General features: G+C 45.3%; 1 protein-coding gene and 1 long non-coding RNA gene across 4 annotated transcripts; one reads left to right on the plus strand and one right to left on the minus strand.

Moving 5' to 3' along the window:
- Nucleotides 1-410: 410 nt before the first annotated feature.
- On the minus strand, nucleotides 411-2,273 carry EXOSC4 (exosome component 4). Its single transcript, XM_036923145.2, has 3 exons — nucleotides 1,995-2,273; nucleotides 920-1,126; nucleotides 411-819 (listed from the first exon to the last, which is right to left on the minus strand). The coding sequence occupies exons 1-3, from the start codon at nucleotides 2,253-2,255 to the stop codon at nucleotides 460-462; spliced, it is 828 nt and encodes a 275-aa protein (XP_036779040.1). The 5' UTR covers nucleotides 2,256-2,273; the 3' UTR covers nucleotides 411-459.
- LOC130682787 (uncharacterized) lies at nucleotides 2,273-19,771 on the plus strand. Of its 3 annotated transcripts, none has more exons than XR_008996089.1 (5): nucleotides 2,273-2,414; nucleotides 5,591-5,682; nucleotides 8,232-8,323; nucleotides 19,270-19,409; nucleotides 19,509-19,771. It is a non-coding gene; the product is annotated as an uncharacterized LOC130682787 (long non-coding RNA). The 3 variants fall into 3 exon arrangements; XR_008996091.1 differs by having other exon boundaries at nucleotides 19,531-19,771; XR_008996090.1 differs by lacking the exon at nucleotides 8,232-8,323 and having other exon boundaries at nucleotides 2,277-2,414.
- Nucleotides 19,772-21,423: the final 1,652 nt, after the last annotated feature.

Genomic DNA, 21,423 nt, shown 5'->3' on the forward strand with positions numbered 1-21,423 from the left:
TGTATCTCTTAGACTTTTGGAGCCCAAGATGAGCAGTGAGACAGGCCCAAGGGCTTCCCAGGGGGAAAAGGGCCACTCAGTTCAAACCATAAGCCAGAGGATGAGGGACATGACCCTCCCCATCTCCGAGGTGGGTACCCACAGTCAGCCGGGTTCTCCCCCCGCCCTTGTGCTAAACACCCTGGATATGTTGGGGTGACAGTAATTCCATAACCTGATGGTTTGACTTAATCTGCTAGACCACTCCTTGTTGCTGAACTACCTGGAACCTTTCCTAGTACAAGCTGCCCTCCACCCAGGGACATACTCCTCTCATCTTCAGGGCTTGAATCTTGAGGCTGCAGGAGGTATATGATTCATGTGTAGGAGACAGTCTCTCAGGACATTAAAGTACTGTGAGGAGGTAAAAGTACAAAGTACTATGTGTGGGTTTTATTCTAGGCATGGGTAGCTGGATATTCAGTCCCCCAGCAAAACAGAGGCCTCACGTACATGCTGCCGGACCACACGATCCAGCAGGGTGTGCACATCGCGGGCGGCCCGTGCAGCAGCCTCTAGCACCTGCTCCAGGTGGTCCTCATGCAGCCTGGCGTCCATCTCAAGCAGTGCAATCTGGCCTGAGGCTGGTAGAAGGGCCAGAGCCAGCTGGGGGCCACCAGCTGCTTCCTCCACATGGCTGAGGTCTGCCAGGGCTGTGCCATCCACAAAGCCAGCTGAGCAGGCACACACAAAATCCCGCATGGGTATCCCGGCGTCCAGCACTGCCAGTGTGGCTGCATTCACACAAGCTGCATAGGTCCCACCATCTGCCTGCAGCACCTGTGGGGACCCCCCCCTTCTGGCATCAGTCCATTAGGCTGCTGACCCCTGATCCCCATCCTCCCTTTAAACCTTCCATCTCTAGCTGCTGCCTACTCACCTGCACATAGATATCAATCTGGGAGCGTGGGTGCAGCTGTGTAAGGATGGCTGCCTCAAAGGTCTGACGCAGCTGCAGGCCCATCTCGCAGGACTTACGGTCTCCATGTGGCCGCCGCTTGCGTTCGCCCGTGCTGAAGGTGGCCGAACTGTACTGACAGTTCACTAGGGCCCTGTCAGGGAGGGCTCGGGCCCGGGAGCCCCGGATCTGGGGGAGGAAGGACGAATGAGCCAGGCCGGCTCCTCCCAGCTCACACTAGCCCTTCCTCGAACTCCAACATCAACAAGCACAGCTTCTTTACCTCCTAAACCCGGCCCGAGGGGGGGGCCACTGGCCAATCTCTCAACCACCCTCACCTCTGCACACCGCTCATCTCTTCCAACAGACCTGTTTCCATCCTTGCCTCATCCCTTCCCAATCCATTCTCCACTTGTAGCCAAAGTGTACGTACAAATATCAAGTCTGACTGTGTCTCCCTTACACACTCACATTTCCTACTTACCTCCCAAAGGTCTCCCATTACGTGTCAGAGAAAATCCTAAATTTCTTCCGAGTTCCTGCCTCTTGGGACACCCTCCAACTTCCCTACTGGCGGCCATTCTGCTCTACAAACGTGCCACGCTTGTTTCTACCCCTGCGGCTTTAACCGCAACCCCAACCCCACCTCCCCCAGCGCTTGGAGGCATGTCAGCAAAACCAGGTTTTATTTAACGCCTCTGTCCTCACGGAGTTCATGTTCCAGTGGATAAATAAACGATGAGAAATAAAATTGATGTCTGAGGTGCTAGGTGCGCCAAGCCAGGTAAGCGTGTGGCTGCAGGTGAGTGGACCTGCCACATGGATAAAGTAGTCGGGGGAGGCGCCACCAGGAGGCGCCATCGGAGTAGAGAGCTGGAGGCGAGGGAGAGGGCGGGAGACCGCTTCGAGGACGGGCAAAGGGACGAATGCGAGGGGCAGCGGCCAAGAAGAAAGGCAGCGCCAGGTCCAGGTGAACCAGGCTCTGAAGACGGGCGGGGGACAGGGAGCCTCTGCTGGGCCGGTGCCCCCACCCGTCCGCCCGCACACGCCCACTCGCCTCGTGCGGCCCGTAGACAACCGCTAGCGCCTTGGTGTTGCCCTGCTCTATGTAGGCCGAGCCGTCGGCCTGCGCGAACACGCCCATCCGCGCCTGGATCTTGCGCAGCTCCCCGGCACGACGCCCGTCCACCCGGTAGCCCTGGTCGGACAGGAGCTCCAGCCCCGCCATGCCGCCCGGCCGCCAGCCCCGCTTCCGCCTGACAAAGAACCAGTTCCCGTACTTCGGCCGCGGGTCGAGGGACACTACGGCTTCCGGCATCTGGGCTCTGCGCTTCCGGTGTCCGAGACCTAGTTCCGGGCGGCACCACTTTCCTCACTTCCGGTCCCGGGGAGTTTGGAGGTCGGCCCGGGGCGGGAAACCTGTGTCTGGGGACATCTTGGGGAGCTGTCTCGCGGCTGCCAGGAGTGGAAATCCACTGTGAGCAGAATCCCAGGGTTGCACCCCCTTGGGTTGTGGTGGGGGCGGTTCCCACGGCCCCAGGGGCGTGCGCTTGGTCCAGAGTCCCGGGCGCCCCCACTGCGCCTGCGCCCTGGCCGTCGGGCCCGCAGCCTTCGCTTCTCGCTGACGCCTGGAGCCCCCGAGTCCCCCTCGGCGGGAGCAGCGGCTGCCGGGGGCGCACGCGTCGCTCTGCCTCTGGTGGCTTCTGATCCTTCCACAGTCGTGAATGCATTCCTTCTCCCAAACTATACGCACTTTCTCTTGTTTTCTTCCCGTTTAGTTTTCGCGTTTTTCCATTTAAAAATATATTTGCAGTAGTATGCAGATACGTAACCATACTTATTTTTTTGGGAGAGTTTTAATTTTCCATGTTGGCTGGGCTCTCGCACCCCGCAATTTAACCTTAATCTAATGAATGTTTTTTTTCATGTCTTTCTCCATAGTCATGTAATGATTTGTGTGTACAAATCATACACAAATGCATGCAGTTGTATAATGGCTGGTTATTTTTTTAAACGAGATCATTTCATACACACTTCAGTGTTTTTCACTCAAAAACTATCTTATGAAATCTGTCCAAATAGTCCTGCGGAACTCTCATTAATGCTTTGTTGGCTGCCTGATACCCTTGGGGTGGACATACGAGGATGTAATCCCAGCCGCGGCTCCACTGTGGACAGCGGGTGTGTGTCCAGGGGCTTATACTTGGTGGGCAGATACCTAGGGTAGGGACTTTCTGGGTGAAGGCTGTAAGCATGTGGATTCATTTTCACCCCTTCCCACCCAGAGCAAGTGTCACTTTTCAAACATGATCCTGGCCAGCTTGCAGAGTGTATTGACTGACATGCTGCTGCTCTTCATTTCCTGGCCTGGTATATATATTCCAGCGTCTCATGTCAGTCCAATATGATGCAACTGCTGATAGGTCTAAAGGAGGGAGAAGTGAGGGGCTTTCCTCCCAGGTACCTCTTGTCCCAGTGGTCAAGGTCACCAGCAGGAAGCTCATTTCCCCCCTATCAGTTGCATTATTCAGACCCTCTGCAGTGCTGCGGAAACCCCATCCCACCCTTCAGATTTGAAGGTGGACAGATGAACCCACGGTTCATGAGAGGAGCCAACATTCATGAGGCCTAGGAAGGCACACCGGCCCGTATCCCAGCATGGCCCACACATGGCGTCTGTCAGGTCCTCTCATGCCCTCCCGTCATATCGAGCTGCCACAGTGCAATAAGATGGCCTTCCTTTCTCTCTTTGAGAATAAAGATACCCTCACCCTTTCCAGAAAGGGACTCTGTAGGAGATGTGTGTCTTTTTTTACCTTTTGGTGCATGACCTTAGTGATTTCAAATAACAAGCAATTAAGTCTCATAGTTTTGGGGGTTGCCTAGGCTCAGCTGGGTGGTTCGCACTTGGGGTCTTTCCTGCCTGCAGTCACCGAGGATAGTGGCGGGCAGCAGCATGAAGGCTTCCTCTCTCCTGTCTTTGGCAGGGGATTCTGGCTGTTGGCTGGGACCTCATCTGGTACTGTGAGACAGCACACCTACACACGGCCTCCATGCAGCCTGGGCCTCCTTCAAGCATGGCTCCTGGGTCCAAGGTGGCCTCTCAACACAGTAATGCAGGCCTGGGTGGTGTTTTAAGACCTAGCCTCAGAGGTCACAGTGTCAGTTCTGCCAGACTCTGTGGGTCATTGTGGTCACAGATGTCTGCCAAGCCTCAAGGGGAGGGAACGTGGATCCTGCCCCTCAGCAGGAACAGGATCAGTGCCAGGTTGTCAGGAGAGCAGGTGAAGCAGACACACTGGTGGGCTAGGCCTGAGTCCTGCAAGCACGACATCTCCAAGGCCCATGGTCTGGAAGACCGGGCACCAGAGCTGGTGAGCTGGCCACAGCCCTGCCACGGCAGCTTGTCCAAGGCTGTGATGGCCATCATTCTCTGCCACCAGCCACCCTTGACCGCCCACCCTCCCCTCCTCAGCTGTGCGGCTTGTTACTGTGGAGTGAGCTGGGCCTTCTTCCCTCAGCAGTTTGAGCTCTTGCTGTCCCTGTTCTTACCGGGCTAAGATTGCAACAGCTGTCCACTGACACAGGTCAAGGCCCACAGGTGTCCTGCCCTCTTGTGCCTCATCGGCCCTGGTGTTCAGGATTATCACAGTGATGCTGGTCCTGGGCCCAAGAAACCCCTAGTGGCTGAGTGGTGGCTGTTCCTTCCAGATCAGTGGAACCTTTACTATGTCTTCTGGTGGAAGTGTCACCCCCTTATCAGGAATGAAAACCTCCTGTCTTGAAGCATCTCCAGTTTAAGTCATGGGCCACTTCTGCCATGTTGGCTGACCCTTATGTTCCAGCCGTAGGCACACACGGGTGGGTCCAGGCTTTGGAGGCCTAAAGCTTATACAGATTTGGGAGCTCTGTTTGGGAGCTCTCTGTGGTCCCCAAGACCACCCCCAGATTCAGTGATTTGCTAGGAGGACTCATAATAATCAGTCCATATTGTTGTGCTTATGGCTAAGATTTATAACAGGAAGGATACTAAACTCAGCAAAGGGAAAAGGTGCATGGGGCCAAGTTAGAGGAAACAGACCACTTCCAGAGTCCTTTTCCCAGAGAAATGGCACAGGACACACTCCATTCCCCCAGCAAGAAGTGGTGACAATATGTGGGAAATGCCACCAGGGAAGCTCACTGGAGACTCCATACCCAGGGCTTTCGTGGGGGGTTGGTCAGAAGGCACCTTCTGTTTGGCATGTATGCAAATTTTCAACTCCCTGAAGGAAAGCAGAAGTTCAGAATAAGCCGTATTTATTTGTGCACACAGCGTATGCTCAGTGAGCCACTCTTACCAGGGAGTGGCAGGAACCTCCCCAATCTAAGTTTCTAAATGTGAGCTAACTTCGCAAGCAAGTCTTCTGAAGTAGAGCAATCTCAGGCCCGCTGTGTTGACTCTTCTCTGTGCAGGGCCCTCTTTACAGTAGAAGACAAAATCATATATCTAAAATTAAATAGATTTTAAATAGATTTCTCAAGAAATCCCAACATGTAACACGTTTTTTGAGTTGATCAATATCACAAACGTCACAAAACACAGAAAACCACATAATGTCATGAATTAGCTTCCTGACGTATTTTTCTAACATGTTCCCTTATGTCTTTCAGATGTATACTCTGATGGCCTCTTCAGGTGACAGCACTTTTATGATGTAAATGGATATTAAATTTTGTGAGATGCTTTTTCAGCACCTGCTGAGGTGATTATTTGATTTTTAATTTCATTTTGCTAATGAAATGTATCACATTGATTTGCTGATGTCGAACCATCCTTGCATCCCTGAAATAAATTCCAGTTGATGATACTGTATGATCCTTTTAATGTACTGTTGAATTCAGTTTGCTAATATTTTGTTGAGAATTTTTGCATTTATGTTCATCAAGGATGTTGGCCTGTAATTTTCTTTTTTTTTTTTTGGAATCCTTGTCTGGGTTTGGTATCAGGGTAATGCTGCCTCATAAGATGAGTTTAAAGCATTCCCTCCTCTTCAATATTTTTGAAAAGTTTGAGAAGAATAGGTATTAAATATTGGAATATTTGGTAGAATTCACAGTGAAATTGTCTGGTCCTGGAATTTCGTTTGCTGAGAGGTTTTTGTACACACAGTTTATGTGAGCATAAACTTCTCACTAGAAAACACTCCATTCAGAGTTACGATTTCTTCATGCTTCAGTCTTTGAAGATTGTATATTTCTAGGATCCTATTTCTTCTAGGTTGTCAAATGTGTCGGTATGTAATTATTCATATTAGTTTCTTATGTGGCATTGGTTGTAACTTCTTTTTCGTTTCTTATTTATTTGAGCCCTCTTTTTTTCTTGGTTAGTCTAGCTAAAGGTTTGTCAATTTTGTTTATCTTTTCAAAGAACCAGCTCTTAGTTTCACTGCCCTTTGCTATTGTCTTTTTCATCTCTATTCATTTCTTTCTGCTCTGATCTTTATTATTTGCTTCCTTTGGGCTTTGTCTGTTCTTCTTTTTCTAATTTCTTTAGGTATAAGGTTAGACTGGTTGACATATTTCTGGTGCTGTGGGGTAGGCCTGTGTTGCTGTGAATTTCTCTCTTAGAATTATTTTTGGTACATCCTATAGATTTTGGTACATCATATTTCTGTTTTCATTTGTCTTAGTTATTTTTTTATTTCCCCTTTGAGTTCTTCGATGATACATTGGTTGTTCAGTAACAGGTTATTTATTCCCCACATTTTTTTGTGTTTTTTCTAGTTTTCATCTTGTCATTGATTTCCAATTTCACACCATTGTGTTCTAAAAAGATGCTTGATATGATTTCAATCTTCTTGAATTCATTGAGACTTGTTTTGTGTACTTACATGTGATATATCCTAGAGAATGTTCTATGTGCAGTTGAGGAGAATGTGTATTCTGCTTTTGGATGGGATGTTCTGTATCTATCAATCACCACTTGGTCAAATTTGTCATTTAAGGCCAGTGTTTCCTTACTGATTTCCTGTCCAGATGACCCACCTGGGGATGTAACTGTGGTGTTAAAGTCCCCTACTATTACTGTATTGCTGTCAGTTTCTCCCTTTAGATCCATTATTATCTGCTTTATGTATTTTGATATACATATATTGGGTGTATATATACTTACAAATGTTATATTTTCTTACTAGATTGACCCCTTAGTCATTATGTAGTGACCTTCTTTGTCTTTTAGTACAGACTTCCTCTTGAAGTCTATTTTGTCTGATAGCTACAACAGCTTTATTTTCCATTTCCATTTGCATGGAGTGTCTTTCTCCATCGCTTCGCTCCCAGTCTGTGTGTCCTTACTTCTGAAGTGAGTCTCAGAGGCAATACAGAGGTGGGTCTTGTTTTTCTTTTTTTATACATTCATTAGCCACTCTGTCCTTTGATTGGGTAATTTAGTTAATTTACAGCTAGAGTAATTATTGATAGGTATGTACGTATTGCCATTTTGTTAATTGTTTTCTGGCTGTTTTTGTAGTTCTCTGCTCCTACTTCCTTCTCCCCTCTGCCCTTGAGGTTTGATGGCTTTCTTTAGTGTTATGTTTAGATTCTTTTCTCATTTTCTTTTGTGTATTTACGATAAGTTTTCCTTTGTGGTTACTGTGAGATTCACATATAAAATCCTATGTATGTAATAATGGGTTTTATGTTGATAGGAACTTAAATTTGAACAGATTCCAAAACTTTATATTTTTACTGCCCTCCCCCCACATTTTATATTTTTGATGTCACATTTTATATGTTTTAATTTTATACATTCCTTAACTAATAACTATAGTTTTAGTTACTTTTAATAATTTCATCTTAGAACCTTAATACTTGTTTTATAAGTGACTGGTCCATTCATTTTACTATATATTTACCTTTTCCAGTGAGATATTTCCTTTACTATGTTTTCATGTTATTAATTAGTAACACTTCTTTTCGGCTTGAAGAACGCCCTTTGACATTTCTTGAAAGGTTGGTTTAGTGGTGATAAAGTCCCTTAGCTTTTGCTTACCTGGAAAACTCTTAATCTCCTTTTATTCTGAATGATAATCTTGCTGGGTAGAGAATTCTTCATTGGAAGTTTTTTCCTTTCAGCACTTTGAATATGTCAGGCTGCTCCCTTCTGGGCTGCTAAGATTCTGCTGAAAATCTGCTGATAGTCTAATGGGTTTCCCTTGTATGCAACAAATTGTTTTTCTCTTACTGTTTTAAGATTCTTTACCTTTAACCTTTACTATTTTAATTGTAATGTGTTTGGTGTGGATCTCCTTAGGTTCGTCTTGTTTAGAACTCTCTGTGCCTCCTGGACCTGGAAGTCTGTTTCCTTCCCCAGATTAGGAAAGTTTTCAGCCATTATTTTTTCAAGTAAGTTTTCTGGCCCTTTATCTCTCTCTCTCTCCTCCTTCTGGGACCCCCTATCACGTGAATGTTGTTCTGCTTGGTGTGGTCCCAAAGGTCCCTTGAAGTATCTTTACCTTTTAACATTCTTCTTGTTGCTCTGTTTGGGTGAATTCCATCACTTTGCCTTCCAGCTCACTGATTGTTTCTTCTGCTCTATCTCGTCTGCTGCTGAATCTGTCTAGTCTAGTGTATTTTTCAGGCCAGTCATGTGTTCTTCAGCTTTGTGACTCTGTTTGGTATTTTCTTATGGTTTCCATCTCTTGGAATTCCGAGTTCACTCATTCTGCAGGTCGATAAGCATCTTTATGGTGATTACTGTGAACTCTTTTGTCAGGTAGGTTGCTTATCTCTGTTTCATTAAGGTATTTTCCTGAGGTCTTGTCCTGTTCATTCATCTGGAACATAATCCTGTATCTTAGCATTTTACCCGACTGTTTTTTTCTATGTATTAGGCAAATCAGCTCCTTCCAGTCTTGTGTAGGAGATGCCCTGTGGGGCTGAGGAGCACTGTCCCCACCGGCCTCCAGCGCCAGGCACTCCAGGGGCATCCTCTGTGAGAGCCGCACAGGCCTGCCTGCTGTGTGGCTGTGGCATGTGGCTGTGGTGCAGGGGCGGGTGGAGCCCTCAGTGGGGTGTGCTCTCTGGCACTGACAAGTTATAGGAAGAGTTCCAAAATGGTGCCCACCAGTACTAGCACTAGCAAGTTAGAATGACATCGCAGACATGGTGCCTGCGAGTGTCTCTGTCCCTGGGGAGTCCCAGCAAGTCCCTGCCTCTCTGGCAGACACTTTAAGATTAGTAAATGGGTCTCATTCACATGCAGCCAAGGCACTTTTCAAACTGGTGTTTTCGTGCTGCATCCCAGAGTGAGTGACTCTGTGCATGAGGCCTTAAAGAGCAGGGTCTCTGTTCCCTGCAGTCCTACAATTGTTCTGTATGTATTTGCTGTTGGTTTTCAGGGCCAGGTATTTTGGGAGCTTGTTTCTCCTGTACAGGATCTAGGGGCTGGGGTGCCTGATGTGGAGCACAGAACCCTTGCTTCTTTGTGAAAATTTCTTTATTTCTGAGACCTTTCCTGATTGTGGATCACCATGGGGTGGGGTTTTTGGCTTGACTATGTCTCTGCCTCTCTTGACCATTTCAATGCTGCCCTTTTGTCCTTTGTTGTGGAGGCTCAGTTTTTCAGGTCTTTCTCAGAGGAAATTATTCAGTACACAGCTGTAATTTATTGTGTCAGTAGGAGGAGGTGAGTTCAGGATTTTCCTGCATTGCTATCTTCTGAAGAACTTTAGTGTTTTTTGTGAGGTAGATCTGCTAGCAATGCATTATCTGTCCCTGTGTATCTTGGACCGTCTTTATTTCACCTTGATTTCCAGTTTCCAGATCATAGCATTCTGGCTTGGGTTTTAAAATGGCTTTCAGTGTGTCGTCCCATTGTCTCCCGGGCCCCACTGCTCCTGATGACAAGTTGCTTGTTGGTCTTGTTGGAATCTCTTACTTGAGGTTATTTTATTTTATTTTTTTTTGGTATCATTAATCTACAATCACATGAAGAACATTATGTTTACTACTCTTCCCGCTTCACCAAGTCACCCCCACAAACCTCATTACAGTCACTGTCCATCAGCCTAGTAAGATGCTGTAGAATCACTACTTGTCGTCTCTGGGTTGCACAGCCCTCCCCGTGCCCCCCCACATGATACATGCTAATTGTAAGGCCCGCTTTCTTTTTCCCCGCCCTTATCCCTCCCTACCGACCCATCCTCCCCAGTCCCTTTCCCTTTGGTAACTGTTAGTCCATTCTAGGGTTCTGTGAGTCTGCTGCTGTTTTGCTCCTTCAGTTTTTCTTTGTTCTTATACTCCACAGATGAGTGAAATCATTTGGTACTTGTCTTTCTCTGCTTGGCTTATTTCACTGAGCATAATACCCTCTAGCTCCATACATGTTGTTGCAAATGGTAGGATTTATTTTCTTCTTATGGCTGAATAATATTCCATTGTGTATATGTACCACATCTTCTTTATCCATTCATCTACTGATGGACACTTAGGTTGCTTCCATTTCTTGGCTATTGTAAATAGTGCTGCGATAAACATAGGGGTGCATGTGTCTTTTTCAAACTGGGCTGCTGCATTCTTAGGGTAAATTCCTAGGAGTGGAATTCCTGGGTCAAATGGTAAGTCTGTTTTGAGCTTTTTGAGGTACCTCCATATTGCTTTCCACAATGGTTGAACTAATTTATGTTCCCACTAGCAGTGTAGGATTCCCCTTTCTCCACAACCTCACCAACATTTGTTGTAGTTTGTCTTTGGATGGTGGCGATCCTTACTGGTGTGAGGTGATATCTCATTGTGGTTTTAATTTGCATTTCTCTGACGACAAGCAATGTGGAGCATCTTTTCATGTGTCTGTTGGCCATCTGAATTTCTTCTCTGGAGAAGTGTCTGTTCAGCTCCTCTACCCATTTTTTAATTGGATTATTTGATTTTTGTTTGTTGAGGTGTGTGAGCTCTTTATATATTGTGGATGTCAACCCTTTATTGAATCTGTCATTTACGAAAATATTCTCCCATACTGTAGGGTACCTTTTTGTTCTATTGATGGTGTCCTTTGCTGTACAGAAGCTTTTCAGCTTGATATAGTCCCACTTGTTCATTTTTGCTTTTGTTTCCCTTGCCCAGGGAGATATGTTCATGAAAAAGTTGCTCATGTTAATGTCCAAGAGATTTTTGCCTATGTTTTTTTCTAAGAGTTTTATGGTTTCATGTCTTACATTCAGGTCTTTGATCCATTTCTAATTTACTTTTGTGTATGGAGTTAGACAATGATACAGTTTCATTCTCCTACATGAAGCTGTCCAGTTTTTGCCAACACCATCTGTTGAAGAGGCTGTCATTTCCCCATCGTATGTCCATGGCTCCTTTATCGTATATTAATTGACCATATATGTTTGGGTTAATGTCTGGAGTCTCTATTCTGTTCCACTGGTCTGTGGCTCTGTTCTTGTGCCAGTACCAAATTGTCTTGATTACTATAGCTTTGTAGTAGAGCTTGAAGTTGGGGTGCGAGATCCCCCCACTTTATTCTTCCTTCTCAGGTTGCTTTGGCTATTTGGGGTCTTTGGTGTTTCCATATGAATTTTTGAGCTATTTGTTCCAGTTCATTGAATAATGCTGTTGGTAATTTGATAGGGATTGCACTGAATCTGCAATTCTTTGCTTTGGGCAGGATGGCCATTTTGACGATATTAATTCTTCCTAGCCAAGAACATGGGATGAGTTTCCATTTGTTAGTGTCCTCTTTAATTTCTCTTAAGAGTGTCCTGTACTTTTCAGGGAATAGGTCTTTCACTTCCTTGGTTAGGTTTATTCCTAGGTATTTTATTCTTTTTGGTGCAATTGTGAATGGAATTGTTTTCCTGATTTCTCTTTCTATTAGTTCATTGTTAGTGTATAGGAAAGCCATAGATTTCTGTGTGTTAATTTTGTATCCTGCAACTTTGCTGAATTCTGATATTAGTTCTAGTACTTTTGGAGTGGATTCTTTAGGTTTTGTTTTTTTTTTAGATAATTATTTTTTATTGAAGGGTAGTTGACACACAGTATTACATTACATTAGTTTCAGGTGTACAACATAGTGATTCAACATTTATATACATGACAATTCTAGGTACCAGCTATCACCATACCAAGCTGTTACAATATCTTGACTATATTCATTACATCCCGGTTACTTATTATTTTACCATTGGAAGTGTATACTTTTTTTGTGTGTGTGTGAGGGCATCTCTCATATTTATTGATCAAATGGTTGTTAACAACAATAAAATTCTGTATAGGGGAGTCAATGCTCAATGCACAATCATTAATCCACCCCAAGCCTAATTTTCGTCAGTCTCCAATCTTCTGAGGCATAACAAACAAGTGCTTACATGGAGAACAAATTCTTACATAGTGAATAAGTTACATGGTGAACAGTACAAGGGCAGCCATCACAGAAACCTTCGGTTTTGCTCATGCATTATGAACTATAAACAGTCAGTTCAAATATGAATACTCATTTGGTTTTTATACTTGATTTATATGTGGATACCACATTTCTCTCTTTATTATTATTATTTTTAATAAAATGCTGAATTGGTAGGTAGATACAAGATAAAGGTAGAAAACATAGTTCAGTGTTGTAAGAGAGCAAATGTAGATGATCAGGTGTGTGCCTGTAGACTATGTGTTAATCCAAGCTAGACAAGGGCAATAAAACATCCATGTATGCAGAAGATTTCTCTCAGAACGGGGGGGTGAGGTTCTAAGCCTCACCTCTGTTGATCCCCAATTTCTCACCTGATGGCCCCCCTGCGACTGTGCCTGTCTTAGGTTGTTCCTCCCTTGAGGAATCTTACCCGTCTCTGGCTAACCAGTCATCTTCTGGGGCCATACAGGGAAATGTAAAGTTGGTAAGTGAGAGGGAAGCCTTATTGTTTGAAAAGGTTAGCTTTTTACTTCTTTGCATATTTATGCCCTGTGGCTTCTTTGCCCAGCATTTGTCTTGAGGTATCTTTACCACTTGGAAGAATTATGATACTCGGTAAATTTGATATGAGGCATGAATTCTATTTAAGGGTTGTAATTAGGAAGGAAGAAGAAAAGCTATAGAAGTAGCAGGCGGCAGAAAACATGGGAATTTAGTTTTTTTTTGTACAATATCATGTCATCTGCAAATAGTGACAGTTTAACTTCTTCTTTACCAATCTGGATTCCTTGTATTTCTTTGTTTTGCCTAATTGCCGTGGCTAGGACCTCCAGTACTATGTTGAATAACAGTGGGGAGAGTGGGCATCCCTGTCTTGTTCCCAATCTCAGGGGAAAAGCTTTCAGCTTCTCGCTGTTCAGTATGATGTTGGCTGTGGGTTTATCATATATGGCCTTTATTAGGTTGAGGTACTTCCCCTCTATACCCATTTTGTTGAGGGTTTTTATCATGCATGGGTGTTGAACTTTGTCAAATGCTTTCTCAGCATCTATGGAGATGATCATGTGGTTTTTGTCCTTCTTTTTGTTTATGTAGTGGATGATGTTGATGGATTTTTTAATATTGTACCATCCTTGCATCCCTGAGATGGATCCCACTTGGTCATGGTTTATGATCCTTTTGATGTATTTTTGAATTCGGTTTGCTAATATTTTGTAGAGTATTTTGCATCTACGTTCATCAGGGATATTGGTCTGTAATTTTCTTTTTTACTGGGGTCTTTGCCTGGTTTTGGTATTAGAGTGATGTTGGCTTCATAGTATGAGTTTGGGAGTATTCCCTCCTCTTCTATTATTTGGGAAACTTTAAGGAAAATGGATATTATGTCTTCTCTGTATGTCTGATAAAATTCTGAGGTAAATCCATCTGGCCCGGGGGTTTTGTTCTTGGGTTGTGTTTTGATTACCGCTTCAATTTCGTTGCTGGTAATTGGTCTGTTTAGATTTTGTGTTTCTTCCTTGGTCAGTCTTGGAAGGTTGTATTTTTCTAGGAAGTTGTCCATTTCTTCTAGGTTTTCCAGCTTGTTAGCATATAGGTTTTCATAGTATTCTCTAATAATTCTTTGTATTTCTGTGGGGTCCGTCGTGATTTTTCCTTTCTCGTTTCTGATTCTGTTGATGTGTGTTGACTCTCTTTTTCTTTTAATAAGTCTGGCTTGAGGCTTATCTATTTTATTTATTTTCTCAAAGAACCAGCTCTTGGTTTCAATTATTTTTTCTATTGTTTTATTCTCAATTTTATTTATTTCTTCTTTGATCTTTATTATGTCCCTCCTTCTGCTGACTTTAGGCCTCATTTGTTCTTCTTTTCCAATTTCGATAATTGTGACATTAGACTATTCATTTGGGATTGTTCTTCCTTCTTTAAATATGCCTGGATTGCTATATACTTTCCTCTTAAGACTGCTTTCGCTGCGTCCCACAGAAGTTGGGACTTTGTATCATTGTTGTCATTTGTTTCCATACATTGCTTGATGTCTATTTTAATTTGGTTGTTGATCCATTGATTATTTAGGAGCATGTTGTTAAGCCTCCATGTGTTTGTGAGCCTTTTTGCTTTCTTTGTACAATTTATTTCTAGTTTTATACCTTGGTGGTCTGAAAAGTTGGTTGGTAGAATTTCAATTTTTTTTAATTTACTGAGGCTCTTTTTTGGCCTAGTATGTGGTCTATTCTGGAGAATTTTCCATGTGCACTTGAGAAGAATGTGTATTCTGTTGCGTTTGGATGTAGAGTTCTATAGATGTCTGTTTGGTCCATCTGTTCTAGTGTGTTGTTCTGTGCCTCTGTGTGCTTACTTATTTTCTGTCTGGTGGATCTGTCCTTTGGAGTGAGTGGTGTGTTGAAGTCTCCTAGAATGAATGCATTGCATTCTCTTTTCTCCTTTAATTTTGTTAGTATTTGTTTCACATATGCTGGTGCTCCTGTGTTGGGTGCATATATATTTAGAATGGTTATATCCTCTTGTTGGACTGAGCCCTTTATCATTATGTAATGTCCTTCTTTATCTCTTGTTACTTTTTTTGTATTGAAATCTATTTTGTCTGATATTAGTACTGCAACCCCTGCTTTTTTCTCCCTGTTGTTTGCATTAAATATCTTTTCCCATCCCTTGACTTTTAGTCTGTGCATGTCTTTGGGTTTGAGGTGAGTTTCTTGTAAGCAGCATATAGATGGGTCTTGCTTTTTTATCCATTCTGTTACTCTGTGTCTTTTTTATTTATTTATTTATTTATTTATTTATTTATTTATTTATTTATTTATTTATTTTTTAATAATTATTTTTATTGAAGGGTAGTTGACGCACAGTATTACATTACATGAGTTTCAAGTGTACAACACAGTGGTAGAACATTTATATACATAATTCTAGGTTCCAGCTATCACCCTACCAGGCTGTTACAATATCTTGACTATATTCCTTATGCTATACATTACATCCCGGTTACATATTTATTTTACCATTGGAAGTCTGTCCTTTTTTTTTTTTTTTTTTTGTGAGGGCATCTCTCATATTTATTGATCAAATGGTTGTTAACGACAATAAAATTCTGTATAGGGGAGTCAATGCTCAATGCACAATCATTATTCCACCCCAAGCCTAATTTTCATCAGTCTCCAATCTTCTGAGGCATAACAAACAAGTTTTTACATGTAGAACAAATTCTTACATAATGAATAAGTTACATAGTGAACAGTACAAGGGCAGTCATCACAGAAACTTTCGGTTTTGCTCATGCATTATGAACTCTAAACAGTCAGTTCAAATATGAATACTCATTTGATTTTTATACTTGATTTATATGTGGATACCACATTTCTCTTCATTATTATTATTTTTAATAAAATGCTGAAGTGGTAGGTAGGTACAAGATAAAGGTAGAAAACATAGTTTAGCGTTGTAAGAGAGCAAATGCAGATGATCAGGTGTGTGCCTGTAGACTATGTGTTAATCCAAGCTAGACAAGGGCAATAAAACATCCACGTATGCAGAAGATTTCTCTCAGAACAGGGGGGGTGAGGTTCTAAGCCTCACCTCTGTTGATCCCCAATTTCTCACCTGATGGCCCCCCTGCGACTGTGCCTGTCTTAGGTTGTTCCTCCCTTGAGGAATCTTACCCGTCTCTGGCTAACCAGTCATCTTCCGGGGCCATACAGGGAAATGTAAAGTTGGTAAGTGAGAGAGAAGCCTTATTGTTTGAAAAAGTTAGCTTTTTACTTCTTTGCATATTTATGCCCTGTAGCTTCTATGCCCAGCATTTGTCTTGAGGTATCTTTACCACTTGGAAGAATTATGATACTCGGTAAATTTGATATGAGGCACGAATTCTATTTAAGGGTTGTAATTAGGAAGGACGAAGAAAAGCTATAGAAGTAGCAGGCGGAAGAAAACATGGGAAGATTGATTATTTCTTTGACATATCTTCTTGTAGAGTAACTTCAGCATGTATAGGTTTTAAGCTACTACTTAAATTGCGCACACACATTAACATAATAGGAGTATAGTTACATAACCAAAGCATACCTGTAATTACCAGCCATCTCCAGTGAAACCGAGAAAACCAGTTAGGCACCTTAGGCATTTGTGAAAACTTATCTATGATATGGTGGATATTGTCCAACTGAACTTGAACAGTCTGAGAGAAATCAGACAAATTAAAACAACCCATTCCTGGGGAATGTTCACATCCCATATGTTCACTCTGTGTCTTTTGATTGGTGCATTCAATCCATTTACATTTAGGGTGATTATTGAAAGATATGTACTTATTGCCATTGCAGGCTTTAGATTCGTGGTTACCAAATGTTCAAGGTTAGCTTCTTTACTATCTTACTGTCTAACTTAACTCGCTTATTGAGCTGTTATAAACACAGTCTGCTGATTCTTTATTTATCTCCCTTCTTATTCCTCCTCCTCCATTCTTTATATGTTGCGTGTTTTATTCTGTGCTCTTTTGTGTTTCCTTTGACTGCTTTAGTTGGTAGTTGATTTTATGTTTTGCCTTTAGTTAGTATTTGGTTGGTCTGCTCTCTTTGGTATGATTTTATTTTCTCTGGTGACATCTATTTAGTCTTAGGAGTGCTCCCATCTAGAGCAGTCCCCCTAAAATACCCTGTAGAGGTGGTTTGTGGGAGGCAAATTCCCTCAGCTTTTGCTTGTCTGGGAATTGTTTAATCCCTCCTTCAAATTTAAGTGATAATCGTGCTGGATACAGTATCCTTGGTTCAAGGCCCTTCTCTTTCATTGCGTTAAGTATATCATGCCATTCTCTTCTGGCCTGTAAGGTTTCTGTTGAGAAGTCTGATGATAGCCTGATGGGTTTTCCTTTGTAGGTGACCTTTTTCTCTCTAGCTGCCCTTAATACTCTGTCCTTGTCCTTGATCTTTGCCATTTTAATTATTATATGTCTTGGTGTTGTCCTCCTTGGGTTCCTTCTGTTGGGAGTTCTGTACACTTCCATGGCCTGATCGACTATTTCCTCCCCCAGTTTGGGGAAGTTTTCAGCAATTATTTCTTCAAATACACTTTCTATCCCTTTTTATCTCTCTTCTTCTTCTGGTACCCCTATAATGCAGCTATTGTTCCTTTTGGATTGGTCACACGGTTCTCTTAACATTGTTTCATTCCTGGAGATCCTTTTATCTCTCTCTGCCTCAGCTTCTATGCGTTCCTGTTCTCTGGTTTCTATTCCATCAATGGCGTCTTGCATCTCATCCATTCTGCTTTTAAGTCCTTCCAGAGATTGTTTTATTTCTGTAGTCTCCCTCCCTACTTTGTCCGTTAGCTCTTGCATATTTCTGTGCAAGTCCATCAGCATGGTTATGACCTTTATTTTGAATTCTTCTTCAGAAAGATTGCTTAGGTCTATCTCCCCAAGCTCCTTCTCAGGAGTTGTCTCTGTTAGTCTGGTCTGGATCGAATTCTTCTGCCTTTTCATGGTGAAAGAGGTAGTTGTGGGGAGCTGGCATGTGTGTTGGCTGGGGGAACGTCCCTTCTTGCCAGTTTGTGGCCTTCCTCTCCTGGGAGAACGGCGACCCCTAGCGGCTTGTGCTGGGCAGCTGCGTGCAGATGGGGTCTGATTCTTGCCCAGGCTGCTGTGGGTGTGACTAGCCTCAGGCTGCTACTCCACTATGATGGGGCAGCGCCGTAGGGGGAACGGGCAGGAAGCTGTTTATCGCCGTGAGGGGCCTCCAAGTTGCCCTGCTGCCCAGGGGGTTCGGGCGCCTGGAGTTCCCCAGGATTCCCAGCTGCTGGGCTGAGTGTGCCGGGACGCTTCCGTCCAGCGGTGGGGTCCCTGTCCCTTTAAGACTCTGAAAAAGCACCCTCTTTTCTTTGTCCCCGGGGCGCCAGCCAGGGGGACCCACTCGCAGGTTTTACTGTCCCGTTTCCCTAGTTTCCAGCACCCCACGCACTGTGTGTCTGCGCTCTAGTGCGGATGGCTGGGGCTGGGTGTTCAGCAGTCCTGGGCTCCGTCTCCCTCCTGGCTCTGACTCCTCTCCTCCTGCTGGGAGCTGGGGGGATGGGTGCTCAGGTCCCACCGGGCCGGGGCTTGTATCTTACCCCCTTTGTAAGGCGCTGGGTTCTCACAGGTGTGGATGTGGTCTGGCTGTTGTCCTGTATCTTCTGGTCTCTCTTTTAGGGATAGTTGTATTTGTTGTATTTTCAAAAATATGTATGGTTTTGGGAGGAGATTTCCGCTGCTCTACTCATGCCGCCATCTTGGCTCCTCCCTCTGTGGTTAGTTATTTTTATCTTGTGACTTTTGAGGTTTTCTCTTTGTCTTTCAATGATTTGACCAGCCAGTGCCTAGACTGCCCACATTCCTGCCCACGGTCTCCTCCAGCAATGGAGAGCCTCCCTTGCATGGAATCTCTTTCATGCTGTGTGTGTCTTCCACAAGTCTTTTTTTTTTCTATCATTAATATACAGTTAAATGAGCAACATTGTGGTTACTAGACTCCCCCTATTATCAAGTCCCCCCCACACACCCCATTATAGTCACTGTCCATCAGCATAGTAAGATGCTACAGAGTCACTACTTGTCTTCTCTGTGCTGTACTGCCTTCCCCATGACCTTATGTCTGCTAATCATAATGCCCCTTTTCCCCCTTATCTCTCCCTTCCCACCCATCCTCCCCAGTCCCTTTCCCTTTGGCAACTGTTAGTCCATTCTTGGGTTCTGTGAGTCTGCTGCTGTTTTGTTTCTTCAGTTTTTGCTTTGTTCTTATACTCCACACATGAGTGAAACCATCTGTCTTCCATCAGTCCTTTTAAGGGCTCACCTGATTAAGTAAGGCTTACTCAGTATAAGCTCCCTTTATCCTCAGTCGTGCCATATAACATAACCTAATCATGGGAATAAAATCCATTCTATTCATAGTCCTTCGGATCATGCCAGGCATGCACACCAGGGCAGAAAACCTTGGGAACTTTCTTGTGATTCTGCCTACCACTGCACCTTCTGGCTTCTGGAGAGTCCGAGTTGGAAATTGACTGCCTTGGGCCTGTCATTCTTTTGGGGTAAGAGCTCTAGTCCTGCCAAAAATGCGTCATAATCCTTAGAATCATAATTATTTCCTAATTATAGGAACTATTAAAATTGTCATTATTTCCATTGAGATTAAGTGCAGTTGCCACTCAGTCTCCTAGAACGTCGCCCTCAGAGGCGTCCCCCACCGTGGACAGCACAGACGAGGACCCTGAACCAGAGGTCACCCCACCACCCTGAAGCAGCCAGGAAAGTTAGAGTCCCAGAACCTACCAGTTAACAGATGGAAGCTGAACTAAGCAAAGCAGCAAAAAGGAAATGATGATGTGAAATAAATTATAATAATAATGTAAGAGAAAGACACAAAATGATGGCAATTGCATGGAACTGTCCCATTAGAGCACAGAATAATTTTGGGTCAATTTAAAATAAATTTGGGTGAAAGAAATTTATATGTTCCAAAATATAAACCCTATTGCCAACCTGGGGTGGTTCCCCTGCTGCAGGTATCTGCTGTCCTTGGACCACTCATGGGGCCTTCCTGCCACCTGCCCTACATTCTCCCCTGAGGTTCTGGCCCTGCATGTGGCACTTTGTCCAGGGCACCTGCCCTCCCTATGACAGTACCACTCCCTGACACCCCAAAACAGGCGGACCACTGCCTGGTCCATCTCTTTGCCTCTAGTCCCATCCCAGCACACTTGTGGGCTCGCCCGACCCCACAGGCTCTGGTCCACTTTAGGCTCTGCTGCTTAGTTCCTGCTGCTGCTGGGCCAGAACCATCCCCTTTCTCAGGGCAGCTCAAACATCCCCCATCCTGACCCCTTCGGATGCTGTGCTGGTGGGAATGCCTCAGGGACCATGTCTGAACTTGCCACCCAGGTCCACGTGGCACAGGCAGGCATGGGTGCTGCAGCAGCTGGTGACCAGCAAGTGTCCAGGCTGGTGCGTGGGGATGCCTGAACCTTATACCCTTTCTCCCTGCAACACACCTGTGTCAGGCTGGGATGAAGAAGCTTCCTTCTCCAGGAGGGCCTTCCTCGAGGCACTGCAGGGCCTGGAGCATATGTGGGCTCCTCTAGGCATTCAGCCCTCAGGAGGCCAGAGGTCAGAGCTGGATGCACCCCTCTGGGTGGTTGGACCTGCTGGGCCCTGGCTCTAAAGCCCTGGAATGCGCTTAAGGCATGGGACAGGCGCAGCCGCGGACCTCACAATGGCGGGATCCGCTGTCCCCAGCCCGCCTGCCAGCCGCTGGCAGCTGCCACCCCACTGCTGCCAGGCACGTCCCTCCTCAGCAGCGACGAGGGCCTGCGGCAGGAGATCCGGCGGCCGGCGCAGGAGAACGAAGAGCCGCGCCGGCTTGTGCAGCTCATCCAGGAGAAGCAGGAGCTGAAGCTGCTGCTCCGCGACCGAGCCAGAGGCCGGGGCTTGTGCCGCTCCCGGCTCCCGGCTGAGTGGCTGTCAGCCCCCAGCTGCCCCGGCGCAGAACCTTGAGGTTCAAGGACGCTGGAAGACGTGAGCAGCGCGCACCCAAGGGGGCTCTTCTCAGAGCCCGTGGGCCCCACCCATGAGCTTGGGTCCAGACCGGGAAGAGTGGGGAATCCTGCCTCTGTGGGCTCTGGCCGGCCAGGTGCCGCAGGCACCACGGAGGGCTGCGGAGTGGAGTGAGGGGCGGGGGCTGGGGTCAGGGCTCTTCTGGGAGGTGCAGCAGAGAGAAGGTGACATTTCTGAGAAGCGAGTGGAGGGAAGGGCAGGAGCCACGAGGCTGGGGCAGAGCTTTCTGGGCTGAGGGGACGGTCTGTGCAAAAGCCCCGAGACAGCAGGCGTTGGGTGTGGGGAGGTCCAGTGCTGGGCCAGTGTTGGTGGAGGGGGGCGCAGATAAGGGCCTCTCAGGTCAGGCTTTGGCCCCAGGCCTGTGTCCTCTAGGCTCCCTGACTGACTGAGGGGGCCAGGGGACAGCTCTCCTGGTGAAGGTGACAGACTTGGCCAGGGCGGGGGGCGGTCTGGCTCTGATGCGCATTCTGCAGGCTGACTTGACAGCACTTG

The sequence above is a fragment of the Manis pentadactyla genome, chromosome 3 (assembly GCF_030020395.1).
Source record: "Manis pentadactyla isolate mManPen7 chromosome 3, mManPen7.hap1, whole genome shotgun sequence".
NCBI lineage: Eukaryota > Metazoa > Chordata > Mammalia > Pholidota > Manidae > Manis > Manis pentadactyla.